This window comes from Nanorana parkeri, unplaced genomic scaffold (assembly GCF_000935625.1).
Source record: "Nanorana parkeri isolate BGI_ZX_2015 unplaced genomic scaffold, ASM93562v1 scaffold680, whole genome shotgun sequence".
Taxonomy (NCBI): domain Eukaryota; kingdom Metazoa; phylum Chordata; class Amphibia; order Anura; family Dicroglossidae; genus Nanorana; species Nanorana parkeri.
This window is the reverse complement of record NW_017306948.1, coordinates 449,826-471,353: the sequence shown is the minus strand read 5'-3', so window position 1 is coordinate 471,353 and position 21,528 is coordinate 449,826. Positions and strand designations below refer to the sequence as shown.

The 21,528-nt window shown below is 47.5% G+C and overlaps 2 protein-coding genes across 2 annotated transcripts in view; one reads left to right on the top strand and one right to left on the bottom strand.

The window, feature by feature from the left end:
• Window positions 1-203: 203 nt before the first annotated feature.
• Window positions 204-3,654, bottom strand: CHRAC1 (chromatin accessibility complex 1). Its single transcript, XM_018563610.1, has 3 exons — window positions 3,442-3,654; window positions 1,670-1,796; window positions 204-467 (listed from the first exon to the last, which is right to left on the bottom strand). Exons 1-3 carry the CDS (start codon window positions 3,571-3,573, stop codon window positions 226-228), a joined length of 501 nt encoding a protein of 166 aa, XP_018419112.1. The 5' UTR covers window positions 3,574-3,654; the 3' UTR covers window positions 204-225.
• Window positions 3,655-4,545: 891 nt separating this feature from the next.
• TRAPPC9 (trafficking protein particle complex 9) overlaps window positions 4,546-21,528 on the top strand; it is a 171,630-nt gene continuing 154,647 nt past the window's right edge. The window contains exons 1-7 of the mRNA XM_018563618.1: window positions 4,546-4,582; window positions 6,983-7,586; window positions 9,632-9,777; window positions 13,820-13,948; window positions 14,933-14,959; window positions 17,162-17,283; window positions 17,940-18,065. Coding sequence (XP_018419120.1) covers window positions 7,003-7,586; window positions 9,632-9,777; window positions 13,820-13,948; window positions 14,933-14,959; window positions 17,162-17,283; window positions 17,940-18,065 — 1,134 coding nt within the window. The 5' untranslated portion in view covers window positions 4,546-4,582; window positions 6,983-7,002. The remainder of the gene's footprint in view (window positions 4,583-6,982; window positions 7,587-9,631; window positions 9,778-13,819; window positions 13,949-14,932; window positions 14,960-17,161; window positions 17,284-17,939; window positions 18,066-21,528) is intronic.

Genomic DNA, 21,528 nt, shown 5'->3' with positions numbered 1-21,528 from the left:
TTGTTCATGAATGCATTTTTAAGATTTATCTCCTGAGTTTAGTGTCCCTTTAAGAGTTTTTCTTTAATAAAATACCTGAAAAGACATTTATGGAAGTTTATTTAGAAAGGTTTATTGTGCACAGGGGCAGCCAGCACAGTTACTGTTTGTCTGAAAATTAAGTAGAAAAATAAATCTAGAATGAAGAAAGTATTTATAGTGTCCATGACGCAGAGAGGTGTCACATTAATCATCTTCTTCGTCGTCATCATCATCCTGCTCATAGTCTTCATCCGCCTCGTCATCAGAGTCAACGCTAGCTTCATCCTCTTCCTCTCCCTGCTCTTCCTCATCTCCCTCCTCATCATCATCCTCCTCCTCCTCTTCTTCCTCTTCCTCCTCCTCCGCCTCGTCCAGGGTACCATCCTTCTCTTCTTTTGACAACAGCTTCAAATAATCGCTGGCAAGGATTTTCTTTGGCAATATGTCTGGAAATGAAGCATAAGTGACTTTATATGGCGGCATTAGTGAACGTAGACCCCCACAACGTGACTGCATACCCTGATTATGTGAAGGTAGAGCCCGACAATGTGAACGTAGAGCCCGACAATGTGAAGGTAGAGCCCGACAATGTGAACGTAGAGCCCGACAATGTGAAGGTAGAGCCCCACAATGTGAACGTAGAGCCCGACAATGTGAAGGTAGAGCCCCACAATGTGAAGGTAGAGCCCCACAATGTGACTGCAAAGCCCCACAATATGAACGCAGACCCTGAACGCAGAGCCCGACAATGTGAACGCAGAGCCCGACAATGTGAACGCAGAGCCCGACAATGTGAACGCAGAGCCAGACAATGTGAACGCAGAGCCAGACAATGTGAACGCAGAGCCAGACAATGTGAACGCAGAGCCCAGACACCAAAAGGGAGTCCTTCGCTCATGGGTTCCCTTTTGGTGTGTTAAATATACCATTGAAATTGTATCAATTTCTCAGTTGACTGTAAGCATTGTTCTGAGACTACACCTCCCCCTCCCATATTTAAAAGGATGAGAGGGGGGGGCGTATTTTGTAGTCCTATGGTGACAATGCTGCTCCTCCGCAGATCGAGTAAAGTGAATGAGTGCTGTCACCCTGGGACATGTTACTGGCAGAATCAGCAAGTCCAAATAAAGAACATTCGTATACGGGGCATTAGTTTTCTTTTATAGGTATTACAGGTGAAACTCGAATAATTAGAATATCGTGCAAAAGTAATTGCAGTAAGTGCTGCAAAAGGGGCCCAAACCAAGTACTGAGTACATATGCATGCTTGTACTTTTCAGAGGTCCGATATTGTTCTATGTACAATCCGTGTTTTATTGATTGCATGTAATCTACTTTTTTGAGGTTGTGGATTTGGGGTTCTTGGGGTTTCCATGAGCTGTAAGCCATAATCATCACAATTATGACAAATCACGGCTTGAATTATCTTGCTTTGCATGTAATGAGTCTCTCTCATATATTAGTTTCACCTTTTAAGTTGCATTAGTGAAATAAATGAACTTTGCACGATATTCTAATTATTCGAGTTTCACCTGTATATAGGAAGCCGATAGTCCCCCATGTGATAGCATAATGCTGGTGCTGGTTTCAAAAGTTCAATAAAACATTTGGCTGGAGCTGAACCGTGGCGGTAATGGCTTCCACCTACCGGACAGAAATCCGAAGATCTCACTATTCTCCGCCGTGTTGGACAAGTCATCGTAGGCCAATGTGTTGTCTTCTTTACCCGTGCCGTGTTTATAGGAATAGGACGCCAGATATGTCACAAACAGCTCCTGCCGGAGGAAGACGACAGAACATGAGAACCATTCCTATCAGACTCACACAGTTCAGGGTCATGTATCTGACCAGGAGGTGGACTGTACCATCTGACTGTCATCAACCCCAAAATACGACCCAATGGTCTCTCCCATCTCTAGAGGGCTCCTATTGGTGGATGGTGGACCCGGTGAGCGGATGTCACCTATCTGCTCTATTCTAATGATAACAATACTATTACATTATTACTTCAAGGACCCAATAGCATTCATTTTACCCTACCTGGGACAGATCTGCAGTTCTAGTTACCCCAACACAAACCAGCAACCTTACTTGCCCCACCGCACCATGACATAAATTTTATGCTGTTTAGGATAATCAGGATTACTAGTTACCCCATCACAAACCGGAAACCTTACTTGCCCCATAATATCTGCCACGTGCCCCCATGACATTATACTTTTTACTCTGCCTAGGATGAATATGGGATACTAGTTACCCCATCACAAACCAACTACCTTACTTATCTATGATGCCCCATACTTACCCACTGGGGTACAGGGGTGACCTATATTGTCCTATACTTACCCCTGGAATACAGGGGTGATCTATGATGCCCCATAATTCCTCTTTGAAATACAGGGGTGATCTATATTGTCCCATACTTACCCCCTGGGGTACAGGGGTGATCTATGATGTCCCATACTTACCCCCTGGAATATAGGGGTGATCTATATTGTCCCATACTTACCCCCTGGGATACAGGGGTGATCTATGATGCCCCATATTTACCCCCTGGGATACAGGGGTGATCTATGATGCCCCATATTTACCCCCTGGGATACAGGGGTGATCTATGATGCCCCATATTTACCCCCTGGGATACAGGGGTGATCTATGATGCCCCATATTTACCCCCTGGGATACAGGGGTGATCTATGATGCCCCATACTTACCCCCCTGGAACACAGGGGTGATCTATGATGCCCCATACTTACCCCCTGGAACACAGGGGTGATCTATGATGCCCCATATTTACCCCCTGGGATACAGGGGTGATCTATGATGTCCCATACTTACCCCCTGGAATATAGGGGTGATCTATATTGTCCTATACTTACCCCCTGGGATACAGGGGTGATCTATGATGTCCCATACTTTCCCCCTGGAATATAGGGGTGACCTATATTGTCCTATACTTACCCCCTGGAATACAGGGGTGATCTATGATGCCCCATATTTACCCCCTGGAATACAGGGGTGATCTATGATGCCCCATAATTCCCCTTTGAAATACAGGGGTGATCTATATTGTCCTATACTTACCCCCTGGGGTACAGGGGTGATCTATGATGTCCCATACTTACCCCCTGGAATATAGGGGTGACCTATACTTACCCTCTGGGGTACAGGGGTGACCTAGGATGTCCCATATTTACCCCCTGGGATACAGGGGTAACCTATGACCCATACTTACCTCCTGGGGTACAGAGGTGACCTATGATGTCCCATATTTACCCCCTAAGGTACTTGACCTACAATAAATCCTGCATTAATTATCCCATTGCCAGAATAAATACGCCACCCCCTGAAAGAAATACATTGTCACCACAAGACACCCCAAAAAGACATTAGCACGCCCATAGTTAACCCCCGGGGTACCGTGGCCTTGGCGGTGAGGATGAGGGCATCCGGGTTGATGCAGGACACATCGGGCGAACTCTTCATGATGACCCGGATCCGGGACAGAGGGAGAGCCACCAACCGGCTCTCCACCAACCGGCTCTCCGCCATCCTCTTCACCACTGTGCGCGAACAATAAAGTTACGCGGGTTCAAAACAACACTGAGTGGCGTGCTGCACTGCCGGACCACATCTCCCGGCAGCCCCTGCGGCGGGCACAGTGGCCTGGTTCTCCTTGTAATAGAGAAACAGAAGAAATATACCACATCAGGCAACCAGGCGGGTCACTGAACCCAGAGGGGGGTAACAAGGGCCCGGCTGTTTCCCACTGTTCAGACTACAGCGTCACAGATAGCGCGGAGGCACGACGGGAGTTGTAGTTATGCGGGTACAGAGACGCTGAGCCAATGTATACAATGACACAATGTAACAGGACACCAGGGGGCGGAGCGATCAGAATTCCAAGCGGAACGTACATGCTGCAATCTGATTGGACAATATACTTAAAGCGGACCTTCACCATGGTTTCCAAAAAATGCTTAACCCTTTGTTTACCCCCTGTATTGTTCACACTGAAAATTATTGTTTTCAACTGTCAACTTCTACGAATACCATTATTTTGTATAGTCCTGACCTCTGAACTCTGTATTATTATTATTAGTTCTGCACGCTGATCACTAGTGACACCTGGAGGCCAACATGCAAACTTCTCCAACCTAGCAACTGATGACGCGCCAGCCGCCTCTTCCTCCTTATTGGCACCTCACCAAAACAATGACTGGGGCGCGTGCCGCTGTCGGCCAATCACCGCATGCTGGAGAACGCCTTCGTGCGCGACGGGCGATACCACATAGGCAGCTCTCTTTGGGGGTAGCCACTTACGTCATAGATTATGCAACTAAGAAATAAAATACGTGTAGCTTCGTCTTTTATTTTTGTTTGGTATACATAATTATATTAGTCTGAGGAATTATCTAAGTGTTTATTTTCACGGAGTTCAGTAAAGATGAGGCTTGACGGGAGCAACACACACCTGCGAGGTGGTTGCGCCCGGTGGGCTCCTCCCCCTTTGGGAAGCAGGAAGTGAGGGCAGAATTGGCAGAAGACAGCTGGGAGAGAGGTGGGTGATTGGATGTGATGAGATTGTGAGTACTGCCTCCTGCTGGAGATGGTAGCTGTCTGTATGCTGCATCTGGGGCCCCCATTTGTGGGCCCTCAGGGGCCCCAGTGATTTTATGAGCAAAATTTAGCTTCTTTTTCTATTTCCTTGTGCTGAGTATTATCATTGCATGGCTGTTTAATAAAGTGTACCTGTGGGCTGAGGTGTATATTTTGTATAAAGGGCCTCGGCCATGCACTTCCCTTTATGGGGTGACACTGCTCTGTCTCTTTCTCCCAGATTGAGCTCTTGTGTTGTCACCCTGTCAGTAGGCTTTTGATGCAGCAGACTGTAGATGGCTGTTTTAACACACAGGCATGATCCACCCGATACATTTGACACAGCAGCACACTCTATGGTGGGCACATTGAACACAGCAGTATACATTAAACTTGGGCAGATTGGACACAGCCGTACACGCCGTACCCAGCACATTGGTCGCAGCCGTACACACCATACCCAGCACATTGGTCGCAGCCGTACACACCATACCCAGCACATTGGATGCAGCCGTACACACCTTACCCAGCACATTGGACACAGCCGTACACACCATACCCAGCACATTGGCCGCAGCCGTACAAACCATACCCAGCACATTGGACACAGCCGTACACACCGTACCCAGCACATTGGACGCAGCCGTACACACCGTACCCAGCACATTGGACGCAGCCGTACACACCGTACCCAGCACATTGGTCGCAGCCGTACACACCATACCCAGCACATTGGACGCAGCCGTACACACCGTACCCAGCACATTGGACACAGCCGTACACACCGTACCCAGCACATTGGACGCAGCCGTACACACCGTACCCAGCACATTGGACACAGCCGTACACACCGTACCCAGCACATTGGACACAGCCGTACACACCGTACCCAGCACATTGGACGCAGCCGTACACACCGTACCCAGCACATTGGACACAGCCGTACACACCGTACCCAGCACATTGGACACAGCCGTACACACCGTACCCAGCACATTGGACACAGCTGTACACGCTGTACCCAGCACGTTGGACACAGCCGCACACACCATAACCAACAGATTGGGCACAGCTATACATGCCGTACCCAGCACATTGGACACAGCAGCACACACCATTCCTGGCACACGTGTTACATGAATACATAAGAGACCTTATGGACCACATAACCATAACATCTACGTCTGACCATAATATCTACACTATATCTACTCCTGACCATCATATCTACAACTGGCCATCAAGTCTACAACTGTCCATCATATCTATACCTGGCCATCATAGATATGTCTTGCCTGGCCATAGAATATATGCCTGACCATAACATCTACACCTGACCATCATATCTATGATATGGTATTTCCAGCGAGGGGTACTTTTATTGCTACAGCATACAAAGACATTGTGGCCAATTGTGCTCTTCCAACCTTGTGGAAACAGTTTGAGGAAGACCCTTCTCTGTTCCACCATGACTGTCCCCTTGTGTACAAAGCTAGCTCGATAAACACATAGTTTGATGAGTTTGGTGTGGAGGAACTTGAGTGTCCTTTACAGGTACTTGACCTCAACATTACTGAACACCTCTAGAATAATTTGGAATGTCTACTGAAAGTCAGGTCTTGTGATCCAACATCAGTACCTGACTTTACAAATACTCTTTTTGCCTACATAGTGTGAGAACTAGCTTTAACAGTAGAGCTTTAAGGACACATCCGCTCGCTGAAATCTCCTTTTAAAGGCTCCTTTGCCCACTTTTATTAAAAAAGGAAATTCACAACTAACAAGACAGTTGCCCTCGCAGGGGTTGTTGAGCATCTTTTCACAAAAATACCCTTATGCTCATCCAACCTCTTTGCTTTGCTCTTGCTCCAGCCTGAGTCCTCAGGCCACTGTCCGTTCCCTCCAGACAGCCTCAATGCCAAGCTAACTTACCCAATCAGTTCATAACCCGCAGCTCCCTGTTGCACTGGACTCCACTCTGACCTCGGTGGAGTCCTCCCGTCCCCAGGAACACTTCCCAGCACCTTTACCTTAGAGGCTGTGCACCCCTGTACAACCAGCAGGTGCTGGTCACTATGAAAATATAGACCCAGGCATGGAGATTACACAGTGGCATTGCCACAACAGGTACAGACTACCACAGACACCTTCCAAAATCTTGTGGGAAGCCATCCCAGAAGACCGGTGGCTGTTATAGCTGCAAAAGGGAGCCAACTCTATATTTATGGCCATGGTTGGTTTTGCAATGAGATGTCCAACCAGCTCTTAGAGGTGGGGTGGTCAGTGTATTGTGGCAGATAAAACAGTAAGTAAAGGTATTTGATTGTTTCCTTTTTAATTTTGTATTTCTTTCATGTTTTAGGACCTAATCCTAATAATAGAATGAGTGTCCCGGATTATATGCAGTGTGCCGAGGACCATCAGACCCTCCTCGTGGTGGTCCAGTTTGTGGGGGTGGTGAAGAACGACAACTTTTTCAAGATCTACAAGCATATCTCATCCGTGTCTCAGGTGAACGTCAGCAACTCCCAGCGGGCCCTCTACATCCGCTACCGCCACCAGTATTGCGTAGAGAACAACGACTGGGGCGACTTCCAGACGCACCGCAAAGTGGTCGGGCTTATATGCATCGCGGAATGCAGCTCCCCTAAGGAGCTCCCCCACACCTTCCTGAAGTTTGACCAGCACAAGGAAGCCTACAGCTCCACACTCTACGATTCCCGCCTCTTCGTCTTCGGGCTGCGGGAAGAGGTGGCGGACCAGCAGCGCATCGACGTGGCCTTCTACCCCAGCTACGAAGACTGTGAGGCGGTGGAGAAGCGCGTGGAGGATTTTATCGAGTCTCTCTTCATTGTCCTGGAGTGTAAGCGGCTGGACAGGACCAGTGAAAAGTCCGGGGAAAAGATCCCGCTACTCTATGTCCCGTATGAGAAGAAGGACTTTGTAGGGCTTGATCCAGATAGCAGGTTGGTGCCTCCAATAAATATATCTGTGTATTTGATTCATTCTCTACCACCTGGACTACAAGAAAGGAGCCGGTAAGGTCTGTACATGTGACGTTTTGTCGGGTACTTTTGGTTTTCTGGCTCTGGGAAAAATGATAATATGTATATAATAGAGCTGCAGCTAACGATTATTTTCAAAATCGATTAGTTAGCCGATTATTAAGTTCGATTAATCGGTTAATCGGATAAAAAAATTAAATTCATTTAAAAAAATGGCTCCGGTGATGGAACTACTAGTTTGTATTGAGATTGTAGTCCATCACAGGAGCAAGCTTGGCGCGGTGGAAGTAAAAAAGAAAAAGTGCGGTGTGCAATATAGAGAAATGAAAAGTGTAAAATTATACAGCAATGAATGCAGAATGGCATCGGCTATGGAGGACTACAAATCCCAGCAATAGTACATTATACAGCACAATGCAGAATACCACCAGCTATAGAGGACTACAAATCCCAGCAATAGTACATTATAGCTGGGGGCATTCTGCATTGCACTGTATAATGTATTATTGCTGGCATTTGTAGTCCTCTATACAGCGCAATGCAGAATACCACCAGCTATATAGGAGTACAACAAATACAGTGTATAATGTATTGCTGGGATTTGTAGTCCTCTATAGCTGGTGGTATATTGCTCTGTATAATACACAGCACAATGTACCATCAGCTATAGAGGAATACAAATCCCAGCAATACATTATAGAGCACCATTGTGTGACGTCACCTGACGCCACGCATGCATGGCGTTATGTAAGGTCATGCTCCCCGCCTCCAAGATCGCGGCACGTATTTACAGAACACGCCGGTGGCCAACATGGCCGCCGCACATTCTCAAACAAATTATGATGTGCCCCAATACATTTTTTGTATCATTCATTTACATGTAGTCTGGGTTTTGTGTTCTGTTTTTTATTTTTACTTTTCTAGATGAACTTACTTGAAGAAAGGGGTCGGCATGACAACCTGACACTTTATTTTTATAGACTGTATTTTAGTTTGACATTTATTGTTTACCTTCTGTCATTTTATTTGATAAGAATACTTATATTGTGCTGACAAGTTTAATACCTTTGAATAAAAGTTTTATTTTTATCATACATTTTAATATATATTTTGTTTGCGGCTTAACAAAATAGTAGTCTTTAAATGGTGCGGATTTTGGGGGAAATGGGTGTGGTTACTGGGGGTGTGGCCACTGAGGGGTGTGGTCACTGCGGGGCGCTGTAAAGATTTCTCGCACAGGGCGCATAAAGGCCTAAGGCCGGCCCTGCCAGTCCCCCTCTGTTCCTGACTTATCCAGACCAAGCTAAGCATGGAAATAGATCTCTGCTGGCGCGATCAGCTTGTGTCACATAGTTTCTAATTGTAAGCTACAGGACGGCGTGCTGACACATAACATGCTTGTAGTTCCGTGGTCAGTCTTGCTGACCCCCCCCCTCCCCAGCCTTCCCCCCCTCAGCCTTGCTCAACTTGCCCCTAGCAGGAACTATGCTGTCAGAAATCTAGCAGCATGTTGCCTGTATGCCAGAATATGGTGAAATCCAGTGGCCTTCTTACCCCTATGCTGTGATTCTATGCTTCCCCTAGGGTGTGACAGCTGTGGTGGTGAAGTAGCTGTAGCCAATCACAACCTGTATTTGGCAACAGCAACCTATAAAAGTGTTAATTGCAGCAGGGATGGCCATGTGGAATAGGAATGCAGAATAGGAAGATGGGGAATATACTTCCCAGCTGCTGTATACATCATGCCACTGCCCGCCCAATGTAGCCATGACACCCACACTTGGGAAGAAAAAAAAAATGGCTTTGGTCACGTGACCAATTAATAGTAAAAATTAAAGGTAACGGGTACCTTTGTCATAGAAATTCTTTATGATATGGCAATTAGAAAAGATGATTCTGTGTCACAGTGTGATTTCTGTTTGCTGTCTTCACGTATACTTTATGTATATGTCATGTATATGTTTAGTGGTATATTATCTAATCTGCCCGGTAACTCATCTCTGCAGACATTACAAAAAGCGGTGCCAGGGACGCATGCGGAAGCACGTGGGTGACCTCAGCCTGCAGGCCGGGATGCTCCAGGACGCCCTGGTCCATTATCACATGGCCGTCGAGCTGTTACGGGCCGTCAATGACTTTGTGTGGCTGGGAGGTAAGATATCCGTGAGAGATTCCGAGGTATGAAATATGATCAGTGGTCACTATATCACTATGTACAGCTACCTATTATCATGGGACTCATACAGCGCTATAGAACATCCCTACGTCCCACTCGGAACGTCCCACTCGGAACGTCCCACTCGGAACGTCCCACTCGGAACGTCCCACTCGGAACGTCCCACTCAGAACGTCCCGCTCACAACGTCCCGCTCAGAACGTCCCACTCAGAACTTCCCGCTCAGAACGTCCCGCTCAGAACGTCCCACTCAGAATGTCCCACTCAGAACGTCCCACTCAGAACGTCCCACTCAGAACGTCCCACTCAAAACATCCCACTCAAAACGTCCCACTCGCCACGTCCCACTCGCCACGTCCCACTCGGAACGTCCCACTCGGAACGTCCCACTCGGAACGTCCCACTCGGAACGTCCCACTCGGCTCAGAACGTCCCACTCAGAACGTCCCACTCAGAACGTCCCACTCAGAACGTCCCACTCAGAACGTCCCACTCAGAACGTCCCACTCACTGCATCCCACTCACAACGTCCCACTCACAACGTCCCATTCACAACATCCCACTCACAACATCCCACTCACAACGTCCCACATCTTGCAAGAAAATGTTATGACAAGCAGATACTTTTTTTGAGCTCATAAATGTCTCATTTTGTCTGACGTCCTGCCCTGGAGACACTCTGTCCGATCCAGGAGATACTCTGTCCGATCCAGGAGATACTCTGTCTGATCCAGGAGATACTCTGTCTGATACAGGAGATACTCTGTCCAATCCGGGAGACACTCTGTCCGATCCGGGAGACACTCTGTCCAATCCGGGAGACACTCTGTCCGATCCGGGAGATGCTCTGTCCAATCCGGGAAACACTCTGTCCAATCCGGGAGACACTCTGTCCGATCCGGGAGATACTCTGTCCGATCCAGGAGATACTCTGTCTGATCCAGGAGATACTCTGTATGATCCAGGAGATGCTCTGTCTGATCCAGGAGATGCTCTGTCTGATCCAGGAGATGCTCTGTCTGATCCAGGAGATACTCTGTCCGATCCAGGAGATACTCTGTCTGATCCAGGAGATACTCTGTCTGATCCAGGAGATACTCTGTCTGATCCAGGAGATACTCTGTCTGATCCAGGACTGAGTATGTCCGATCCAGGAGCCAGCCTGTCCAATCCAGGAGCCAGCAGGATTTTTTAGGAGCCAGCTCCATTGGCAGAAACTCGAGAAAACCTGAAACGCTAGATGCTCGCTGTAATTTGTTAGGGAGCATTGGCGACCCGGGCCGGCTCCTGGGATTTGTCCAGCATTGCTCTAAGCAGAGAACCTGTCTCTCAATCCCAAGTGTCAATGGCCATTCTGTTCAGTGCCCATGGCTGTTCAGTAATGGAAAGGACTGTGTGGAATCAAGGTGGTTTTTATTCAATTTGAACCACAGAAGGAAACCACTAAGAATGAGTCGGTGTTGTATGGTCAGCCGTGCCCATTCTTGTGGCGGTGAGAGGGGACTTTCCCTGTGTGTGCATCACCTGGTACAGCATGGAGAGTCTGGAAGAAGCTTGTAGAGCAGTGGTTCTCAACATGGGGGTCGGGACCCCTTCGGGGGTCGAATGACGATTTGCCAGGGGTCGCCAAGCGGCTTCCGGCCACCCAGAAGAGAAGCGAGCAGACTAAACCTTTCCAGGAGAAAGTTATTTTTTTTTTTTCCGACAGGGTTAAAAGTAAACCTGCCGCTCCGTGTATACAGTGAGAGGGGAGAGCTGTGCTGTGCTCTTCCCCTCTCACCTGTCACAGAAATTCCAGCACAGTGCTGTGCTAGGACTCCTGTATTGGAGGTGACGGGGTCAATAAAAAGAACCTGTCACCTCCAATTGCTATTACAGAGGGGATTGTTACCTCTGTGTGACAGCAATGAAGTTAAGTGGAAATAAAATAGATACAAAAATTATTAAAGAAATTTAAAAAATAAAAAAGCGATTAAAAAGAAATAAGAAACAAATTATTAAAAAATAAACAATAATAAGGTGAGAGTCCTCCTCAGCCCTCTCCTAGCGCAGCAGTGTCAGTTCTCCCGCCAAGCCGCCAGATGTCGCAGCAGCAGCCGCGTCATCCGTAATTTTACCGTTGGGGGTCACCACAACTTGGCAAATGTTACCAAGGGGTCCCGGCCCTAGAAAGGTTGAGAACCACTGTTGTAGAGGGACCTGTCAGTCCAGCAGCTGAAGAGGAAAAGATGTAAAACACTTGTCTATGTTTGCTCACCCTAAAGCAATGGTTCTCAACCTGTGTGACCTCAGGACCCACATTTGTCCTCCGTCATTAAGTCGCGACCCAAATCACACTGCAATGGAACGCACGGCATTAGGGTACTGCACGTTCAGGCGCGGGCGTACGAACTGTGGGCTGAGGGTGCGTTTGGGGTACCATTCAAATGAATGGCAACGCAACACACCTCCCACACCAGATTGCACGGCACAGTGCGTTAATCGCACGGTAGCATGCGATTAATGCACAGTACTAGTGTGAACAGGCCCTCAAAAACATTGACACAATCTGACACACTCACAGACATTCTGACACACATACACACTCCAAAAATGTTTTCATTGAATTACATTTTGAGAAACCCCCACTAAATGTTTAGAGGGTCTGTTTTTAAACAATTGGCAGCGCCATTCGCCCTGCAAATCTCTGTGGACATTTGTTCTCTGTGCAAATAGAGGGAATAACAAAGGTTCTTAGCATGTTTTCTTTTCAGGTTGAATGTAATGCAATACCATATCATGGCCACTAGATGGAGCATAGATATAAATTGGGCCGAATCTAACGTAATACCGCATTCTTGCCACTAGATGGTGCTGAGGAGCGTGGGGAAAAAAGTATTTAGGATATTTATATTTCCACTTTTGCAGTCAAAATTTCAGAACCCCCACTAAATGTTTATAGGGTCTGTTTTTAAACAATTGGCAGCACCATTCACCCTGTGAATCTCTGTGGATGTTTGCTTTCTGTGCAAACAGAGACAACAACAAAGGTTCTCAGCTTGTTTTCTTTTCAAGTTGAATGTAATGTAATGCCGCATTTGGGTCACTAGATGGAGCTCAGAAGCATATAAATAAATTCAGGTTGAATGTAATGTAATACTTCATTAGGGCCACTAGATGGAGCTCAGAAGCATATAAAATAAATTCAGGTTGAATGTGATGTAATACTTCATTATGGCCACTAGATGGAGCTCAGAAGCATATAAAATAAATTCAGGTTGAATGTGATGTAATACTTCATTATGGCCACTAGATGGAGCTCAGAAGCATATAAAATAAATTCAGGTTGAATGTGATGTAATACTTCATTATGGCCACTAGATGGAGCTCAGAAGCGGTGTCTCCACTGGAGAAATTAAAACAGGAATTGAAGGTAAATCTCCCCAATGGAGACAAATAAAATAAAAACCTGACGGCGGTTTTATACCGCCCCTACCTAGAAACATAGAAGTGTGATGGTAGCCAAGTGGTCCATCGAGTCTGCAACTTTTATTTCATTTTTTTTTAAAGCAGGGCTCCAGCCAAAAACAGCAAGAGCAATGTTAATAGCCCACTGAAAGATAAAATAACAAAACCATTTTTTGATGTAAGATTCACCTTCCATCCAGATACCCTCCTTCCCTGTTGTACTTTATTCTGCCACTAGGTGTCCTCAGCCTGATGGCCAGCATTATTCAACCCACTTCTCTGAGCCCAGGTCATCCTGGACCTGCCCCCCCCCCCCACCCCCCCCAGCCTGTGACTGGACAGCGAAGGAGCAGCAGCACAGCTCTGGCACACTGCTCTCTCCTCCTATCGGCATGATTAACTGATTGCCTCCTTGTGCTGCTTCTCTCTCTCACTCCAGCTGTGGGTGGGCATTGCTGTGATGGTCACTATTGTCTATTTAGCATTTACACCACAATAATGCAGAAGGAACACTTATGTGCTATTGAATTGTTTCATTGTTCTATAACACCTGGCTTTTCATTTGTTGCAGCTGCATTGGAGGGTCTGTGTTCTGCATCAGTCATCCACCATTATCCGGGGGGTACAGGAGGCAAGACGGGAACCCGACGCCCGCAGAATATTTCCCTCTCTGTGGAGGCCAGTAAGAGGCACAGGCCAGGTAAGACCAATGAGAGAAGAGGGCGGGATTTGTAGAGTGGGGATCCTCCACCAATGGCATGTGAGCCTCATGTCGCTCTCCATTCCCTCTGCTGTTGCTCTCTGCAGCTTCTCTTTGAATTAGCCGTGCACACACTTATATTAAAGTAGATGTAAACCCAATGACTCAAATCTCATATATAATCTGTAATATGCTAATGTCATTTTCAGTATTTTTAAAGGAGAACTATGGGGTTAAGGCTTTGCCCCATAGTTCTCCTAAGGGTCACAGGAGGACACAAACTAACGTCCTCCCGTCACCCAATACTCAGTATATAGCGAGCTACAGCTTGCGGTTCCTGCAGGGAGCCGTCAGTGACAGTCACGGCTCTCTGCATGGACATGATCGAGAAGTGAGCGAGCGATGGTATGCGTTCGCTCACTTCCCGATCTATTTAGCCGACGTGTGACAGTCTCATTGTCACAGGTCGGCTAGAACTATGAGGATGAGTGAGTTTCACTCGCCTCATAGTTCTCCTTTAAATCTCCACCTTTAATCAAAAAAATCCCTGGTGATCCTGCCATGAAGGTCTTTGTCCAGGTGCTTCCTGGTATGGGCTGAGAACTCCCAATTGCTCTCAGGTGTTGTCACCCTGTCACAAGGGCTTCTAATGGAAACTACAAGGAGCCATTTCCACACACATTACACAGACATGGTCCACTGTTGTCACTGTCAGGGAACTCACCCTGAGAAACTCCGTTCAGCCACCGTTCCCCCTGCTGTACAAAAAGAGCCGTTGGAGACTTACCCTCACTTCCTGTCTGGCAGGGCACATTGGATTTCTGGCAGGATCAACTGGGGTTTCATTTTGCCCAAACTCAAACTATAAAGCGTTATAGCCGACCTTTAAATCCAAACCAGTTTCTAAAGATTATACAATCCTTCCCAGTGAATCTTTTCCGAAAACCTGACACTTCTTCTTTTTTTTTTCTCTCTATGTGACAGGAGGTCAGGAAGTGCTGATTGACCCCGGTAAGTAGATGGTTGCATCTTGTGTGTGGATGTATCTCTGGCATGTTCACATTTCAAGAGTATTATTACCATCGGTCACCCTTGTTAGTAGCACTTTGTAAAGCTCTGAAGATGATGACTTTATACTATATATGAATACAACACTAAATATATTTAAAGAGTACCTGTCACCAGACCATTTCAACAAAAATCTTCCTATATGATTATATGTACATTTAAAGAAGAACTCTGGGTAAAACATTTATGAACCCTTGCAGTGGGGCTACCTCTGCACTACGAGGGCCAATTGCTTGATGGCTGGCTCTTAGATTGGTTCCTGAGCCTCTCTCCCCTTCACTGCACGGTACCTAAGTCAGGACTAAGGTACCTAAGTCATCATGTTTTATATACAGTGTATAGCAGTGGCCTTTCTTGGACCCCTTGGTAACATTTGCCAAGTTGTGGTGACCCCCAACGGTAACATTTAGGGATGCACCAATACTAGTATCTGTGCGGGCTCTCAGGTGGCCAGTGTGGGCTCCCTGGCAGTCAGTGTGGGCTCTCGGGTGGCCAGTGTGGGCTCCCTGGCAGTCAGTGCGGGCTCTCTGGCGGTCAGTGCGGGCTCCCTGTCGGCCAGTGCTGGCTCACTGCCGGCCAGTGAGGGCTCCCTGTCGGCCAGTGCGGCCTAGCTGTCGGCCAGCGTAGGCTCCCTGGCAGCCAGTGCGGGCTCCCTGGATGTCAGTGCGGGCTCTGTGGAGGTCAGTGCGGGCTCTGTGGTGGCCAGTGCGTGCTCCCTGGCAGTCAGTTTTGTCTCCCTGTCGGCCAGTGCTGGCTCACTGCCGGCCAGTGAGGGCTCCCTGTCGGCCAGTGCGGCCTAGCTGTCGGCCAGCGTAGGCTCCCTGGCAGCCAGTGCGGGCTCCCTGGATGTCAGTGCGGGCTCTGTGGAGGTCAGTGCGGGCTCTGTGGTGGCCAGTGCGTGCTCCCTGGCAGTCAGTTTTGTCTCCCTGGCGGTCAGTTTGGGCTCCCTGACTGTCAGTGTGGGCTCTCTTTCAGACCCCTAATGTCACCTAGTGACCCCACAGAAGCTGAGGAAGCAGAGATCTGCTTCCCCAGCTTCTTCTCCTGGCTCTAAGAGCAGGAAAAAGTGTACACAGTGACACCGGAAGTGATGTAATACACATCACTTCCGGGTCCAGTGATCGAAGGAGAGATCAGCAACTGGAAGCCTGCTGATCTCTCTCCGATTGTTGCGGGGAGACACGCTGTGCCGGTCCTGGGCCCCGCACAGGGACAGTAGAGCCCGGGGAAGCCAACGGCGGCGGAGGGGGCAGCACAATCTGCTGTTCGGTACAGACGATCAAGCGGCTGTATAGACGCCGGATCGCTTGTACATGAACAGTTATCGCCGGCTGTTTAAAATGACACCAAGAACATGGCTACAGCATCTGTGTTCTTGGTATAACCACTTCTGCGGGCCGCCGTATATGTGTATATTGCCACCCGGTTAAGTAACCAAGTGTGCAGAAGCATCAGGATCAGCAGTCTCGGCGTATGCACCAAATCAGAGCCGTAAAATCGTATCAGATCAAATCAGGTTGTCACTGCTTGTAACAGAGAGCAATTGCCATCAAGCTGATATGTCCATTGCTTTACATTAGACTCTATGATATAAGCCCATCATCTTCTCACACTGGCCCTAGCAGATCCTCCGATCCCTCCTCGGTACGGTCAGGGATGACGCGCTATAAAATATTAGACTGCAGGAACTCCAGATTCTGAATAGCTGCGTCATTTCCCCCCCTCTCCCGGGGTTCTTCTGCAGCATATGAACAGTCTGATGATCCATGGACTGAAGAGTCACTGCTCTCTAAGGCCCCATTCACACTGAGCAATTCGCAAATCGCGCGTTTGTTGCGCGATTTGCATTTTGCGCGATATCGCGCAAATGCTTGCATTGAGCAAGCTAGAATCTTAGCAAAATCCGCTCCAAAAAGGGTCCTGCAATGCATTGGAGAGCGATATCGCGCGGTAAATAGCCGCGATATCGCAGGAATTACCGCGCGATAAATCGCTCAATGTGAATGGGGCCTTATTAAACTCCCTCCAGTCAGAGAAGGGTTAACACATTAAATCCTCAGCTTATCAGGCTCTATATATGAATCATCAATTACAGTAAAAACATCAATCATAATTGAATTTAGTATATTTTGGTTCTCTAATAAGGTGCCCTGTCCACCAACGGGATCAATATGGATGCCAGCATGGAGATCGGGCGAGCCAAAAACTGTCTGAACCCGGATGACATTATAGAAAAGTACAAAGAAGCAATCTCTTACTATGGGAAGGTAGGACAGAAACCTATATATATATATATATCTAAGATAACTCCCAATGCTCACATGTCTGGGTTCTATGAATGCATTGGTTGGAAACTTAGTAATGTCACCGGTCTCTAGTGAATGGATAGGCTGCATCCTCAGTGATGTCACCGGTCTCTAGTGAATGGGTGGGCTGCATTCTCAGTGATGTCACCGGTCTCTAGTGAATGGGTGGGCTGCATTCTCAGTGATGTCACCGGTCTCTAGTGAACGGATAGGCTGCATTCTCAGTGATGTCACCGGTCTCTAGTGAATAGATGGGCTGCATTCTCAGTGATGTCCCCGGTCTCTAGTGAATGGATAGGCTGCATTCTCAGTGATGTCACCGGTCTCTAGTGATTGGATAGGCTGCATTATCAGTGATGTCACCGGTCCCTAGTGAATGGATGGGCTGCATTCTCAGTGATGTCACCGGTCTCTAGTGATTGGATAGGCTGCATTCTCAGTGATGTCACCGGACTCTAGTGAATGGATAGGCTGCATTCTCAGTGATGTCACCGGTCCCTAGTGAATGGATGGGCTGCATTCTCAGTGATGTCACCGGTCTGTAGTGAATGTTATGTTTTTAGGGACACAGGTTATCTTATATGGATGATTTGTAATCCCTCTCATATTGTCCTCAGTCTAAGGCAGCAGGAGTCGTTGAGCTGGAAGCCTGTGTGAAGGCCGTCCGTGTCTTGGCCATACAGAAGAAAAGCATGGAGGCCTCAGAGTTTCTACAGAATGTTGTCTACATCAACCTGCGCCAGGTTAGTCATCAACTCTAACTGCTAATGAAGATCTGCGGTGTGAATGATGATCTATAGATAAACCCGCTTTAAAGGAACAGCTAAAAATCTCGTTTGTATTGTTTATCCATTCGTTTTGGCTTCATGCCCCTGGCAGAGCTGATCTTATAACATACGAACAAGCAGCTCCCTCTCTCCTGACACCCTGGCATGTTTAATGTGTGTGCTGTCCTGTCTGTATGACGGGATGATGGACAGCAGCTCTGTGAAGCCCAACAGAGAGATCTGGGGATCCCCTTCAGTTCCTAGTCCCCCTTGCTTCAGAGTTTGCAGTATCATATTCACCATCAGTCTGAAATAAGGTATTATTTCTCCATAAGCAGGGAAAGCGGCTCTGAGGGGGGTCAATCTTTTAAAGTCCAACTCCAGGCATGATTCCCTTCACAGGTTTCCAGCAGCCAATCATACTGGTTACCAGGGGCGTAACTAGAAATTACAGGGCCCCATAGCAAAATTTAGTATGGGGCCCTGTGATTTCTAATTACGTTCCTTGCAGAGCCCTCCTGACAGGTTGTCAGTGATCTGGACAGCGGCGCGTTCCTCCTCACAGCCGCCAGTGACAGCCAGCAACCTGCAATGCCATAGCGACCCTGGCGGCCCGCAGAGCATCAGGGGGACCCCTTTGTTCCTTGTGCTGGCCGGGTCACCCTGTGCCCTAGGCCCCATGGCGGCCGTCTGGGTTGCTATGATGATCTGCCACTGCTGATCTGCCACTACTCAGAAGCACATCGCTGTCATGCAGACATACGTCTATGTCCTGCCAGTCAGTTTATCTGCTGAGAGAAGTACAGCTGCTGCTTTAGTTCCTTGCCAATGCAGATATAAGTGCTTCAGATCTCAATGGCCCCTGTGCTGCGGCTGTGTCTCTACCCCCTTTTCCTCCAGGCCATTAATACAATGGAGCCTGGGGCTGTGTGTATTATGAATGGCCTAGGGGAGAGTGGATGGAGACATGACCGCAGCGCTGGGGTCTATGAGACCTGCAGCTCTTACATCTTACAGCCAGAAGGTACAGTGAGAGCGGCACTGCCCTCAGCATATAAATGAACTGATTTGAAGGACATAGAACTATGTAAGCCAACCTGACAGCGATGTGCTTCTGATGATCAGGAATGTCTGGCTGCTGGAAACCTGTGAAGGTAACCGTCCCCAGAGCTGGGATTTAAATTGTATTGTAACATTTTCACTTCATCTCCCATTTTTACTACATCTTTTATCTCTTTACAAGCTCAGCATGCATAACAAGTACCTGCTCTGACCCTGCCAGAACCTCAGTGAGCTCCTAAGTTGCCGCAGTGAGCTGACAACACATACTCTACACTGAAATTCCAATGCAGTGTTGTCAGCCCTGTCTGCTTCACTACAGAACACTCCTTGTCTTCGGGGTGTCTTGTAGTCCAGCAGAGGAGAACAGCGGCAGGGTTTGAAGGTAACCGTGTCCAGAGCTGGACTTTAAAGGAGAACTATGAGGTGAGTGCTTTTCACTCACCTCATAGTTCTAGCCGACCTGTGACAATGAGACTGTCACAGGTCGGCTCAGTAGATCGGGAGGTGAGCGAACACATACCGGCGTTCGCTCATGTGTCCTCCTGTTACCCTAAGGAGAACTATGGGGAAAAACACTGACCCCATAGTTCTCCTTTAAATTGTATTGTAACATTTTCACTACATCTCCCATTTTTTATCTCTTTACAAGCTCAGCAGGCATAAAAAGTACCTTCTCTGACCCTGCCAGAACCTCAGTGAGCTGCCAACACATTGAAAGGAGCAGACACCACATGTTCTACACTGTAGTTCCAAGAAGTGTTCTCATCTCTGCCTGCTTCACTAGAGAACTCTCCTTGTCTTCATAACATAGTCGGGGTGTTGTGTAGTCCGGCAGAGGAGAACTCGGGCAGGGCTAAGACCATTGTTTCAGTTTTCTGTGCATCAGAAGCAGCGTTGGCATCTAACAACACAAAATCAGGAGCTCACTGCATTTCTGCCAGATCAGGAAGTATTTGCAGCAATTTTAAAGAGACAAAACTTGTGGAATTCCCATGCTCCTCAAATCCATCTAGTGGCGGAAGGGCCGTGCAAATGGCATTCACCCAGCTATGTGCTAGGCAGAAGATTTATGAATGAGCCCCTTTATATATGAGGCGGGTGACATCGGTTAAGGACTACATTGATTGCTGTGTTTTGCACAAGCTCCCCATGACAAGGTATTGTTCCTCATTTTTTTTACTACCTGCATGGAGTTTGTACATAATCCCTTTGTGAGTGTAGGTCAATTTCTAGGGTGTTTGCTGGTACTGCTGCTGGAGCGCTATTTGATTGTAAGCTCCTATGCAACAGATACCAGTGTGGGTGGTTATTGTACCGTGCAAGGACTTGAGGTATTTGTCATCCATGTGGTAGAGGTAGTTGGTCACATTCAACCGATCAAGTCCGGTTGGATTTGGATAACTACTACTAGCTATACCATAATGTGGCTAAATAAGGACCTTCACAGACATATAATCATTGGTGTATACCAGGGGTAGGCAACCTTGGCACTCCAGCTATGGTGAAACCACAAAGCCCATCATGCTTCTGCCTCTGGAAGTAATGCCTGTGGCTGTCAGAGTCTTGCAATGCTTCATGGGACTTGTAGTTCCAAAACAGCTGGAGAGCTGAGGTTGCCTACCCCTGGCATATGATAAAAATATGATTGTCTGCTTCCGCAGTACTTGTATTTGGGCACAAGGTGGCACTACCGCTCTGCTGCTTCTTCATGATTTTCTGCAAGCTGTGATTTTTCTCTCTCAGAGAATATAATTGTGGTCACTGTACAATTAATTCAGCACAATGTTTGTCCTTTTCCTCTTTTTGTTTGCTTATTCTTTTTTCAGTTTAGTAGCTATGAAAGTTTTCTGCCAGTTTAATAGACTCTCATTATCTTGTCATAGTTTATAACTCTGGTTATTAAGCAATGCAATGATACAAATACACAGAGATGTGTTCTAGCTGAACTCCGGCCTTCCCTTCCGTCTTGCTCAGGCAACTACCTGATATGATATCAGTATCTTTTTGGTTTTGACATTTCCCCAATAGGGTCACTTCCTTAGAACTTCTTTATGCCGCAATGTTTCTGCCTTCAATTCATTGCTAATGATGCTTTGTACTATATGCAGTACATACACTGTTCATCCATAACATTCTAAGGATTTGAGGGACTTTGATGATGGCTAGACGACTGGGTCAGAGCAACTCCAAAACTGCAGCTCTTGTAGTTATGTTCCCGGTCTGCAGTGGTCAGGACCGACCAAAAGTGGTCCAAGGAAGGAAAACCGGTGACAGGTTCAGGGGCGGCGAAGGCTCATTGATGGATGTGGGGAGGGAAGGCTGGCCCGTGTAGTTTGATCCAATAGAAGAGTTACTGTGTCTCAGATTGCTGAAAAAG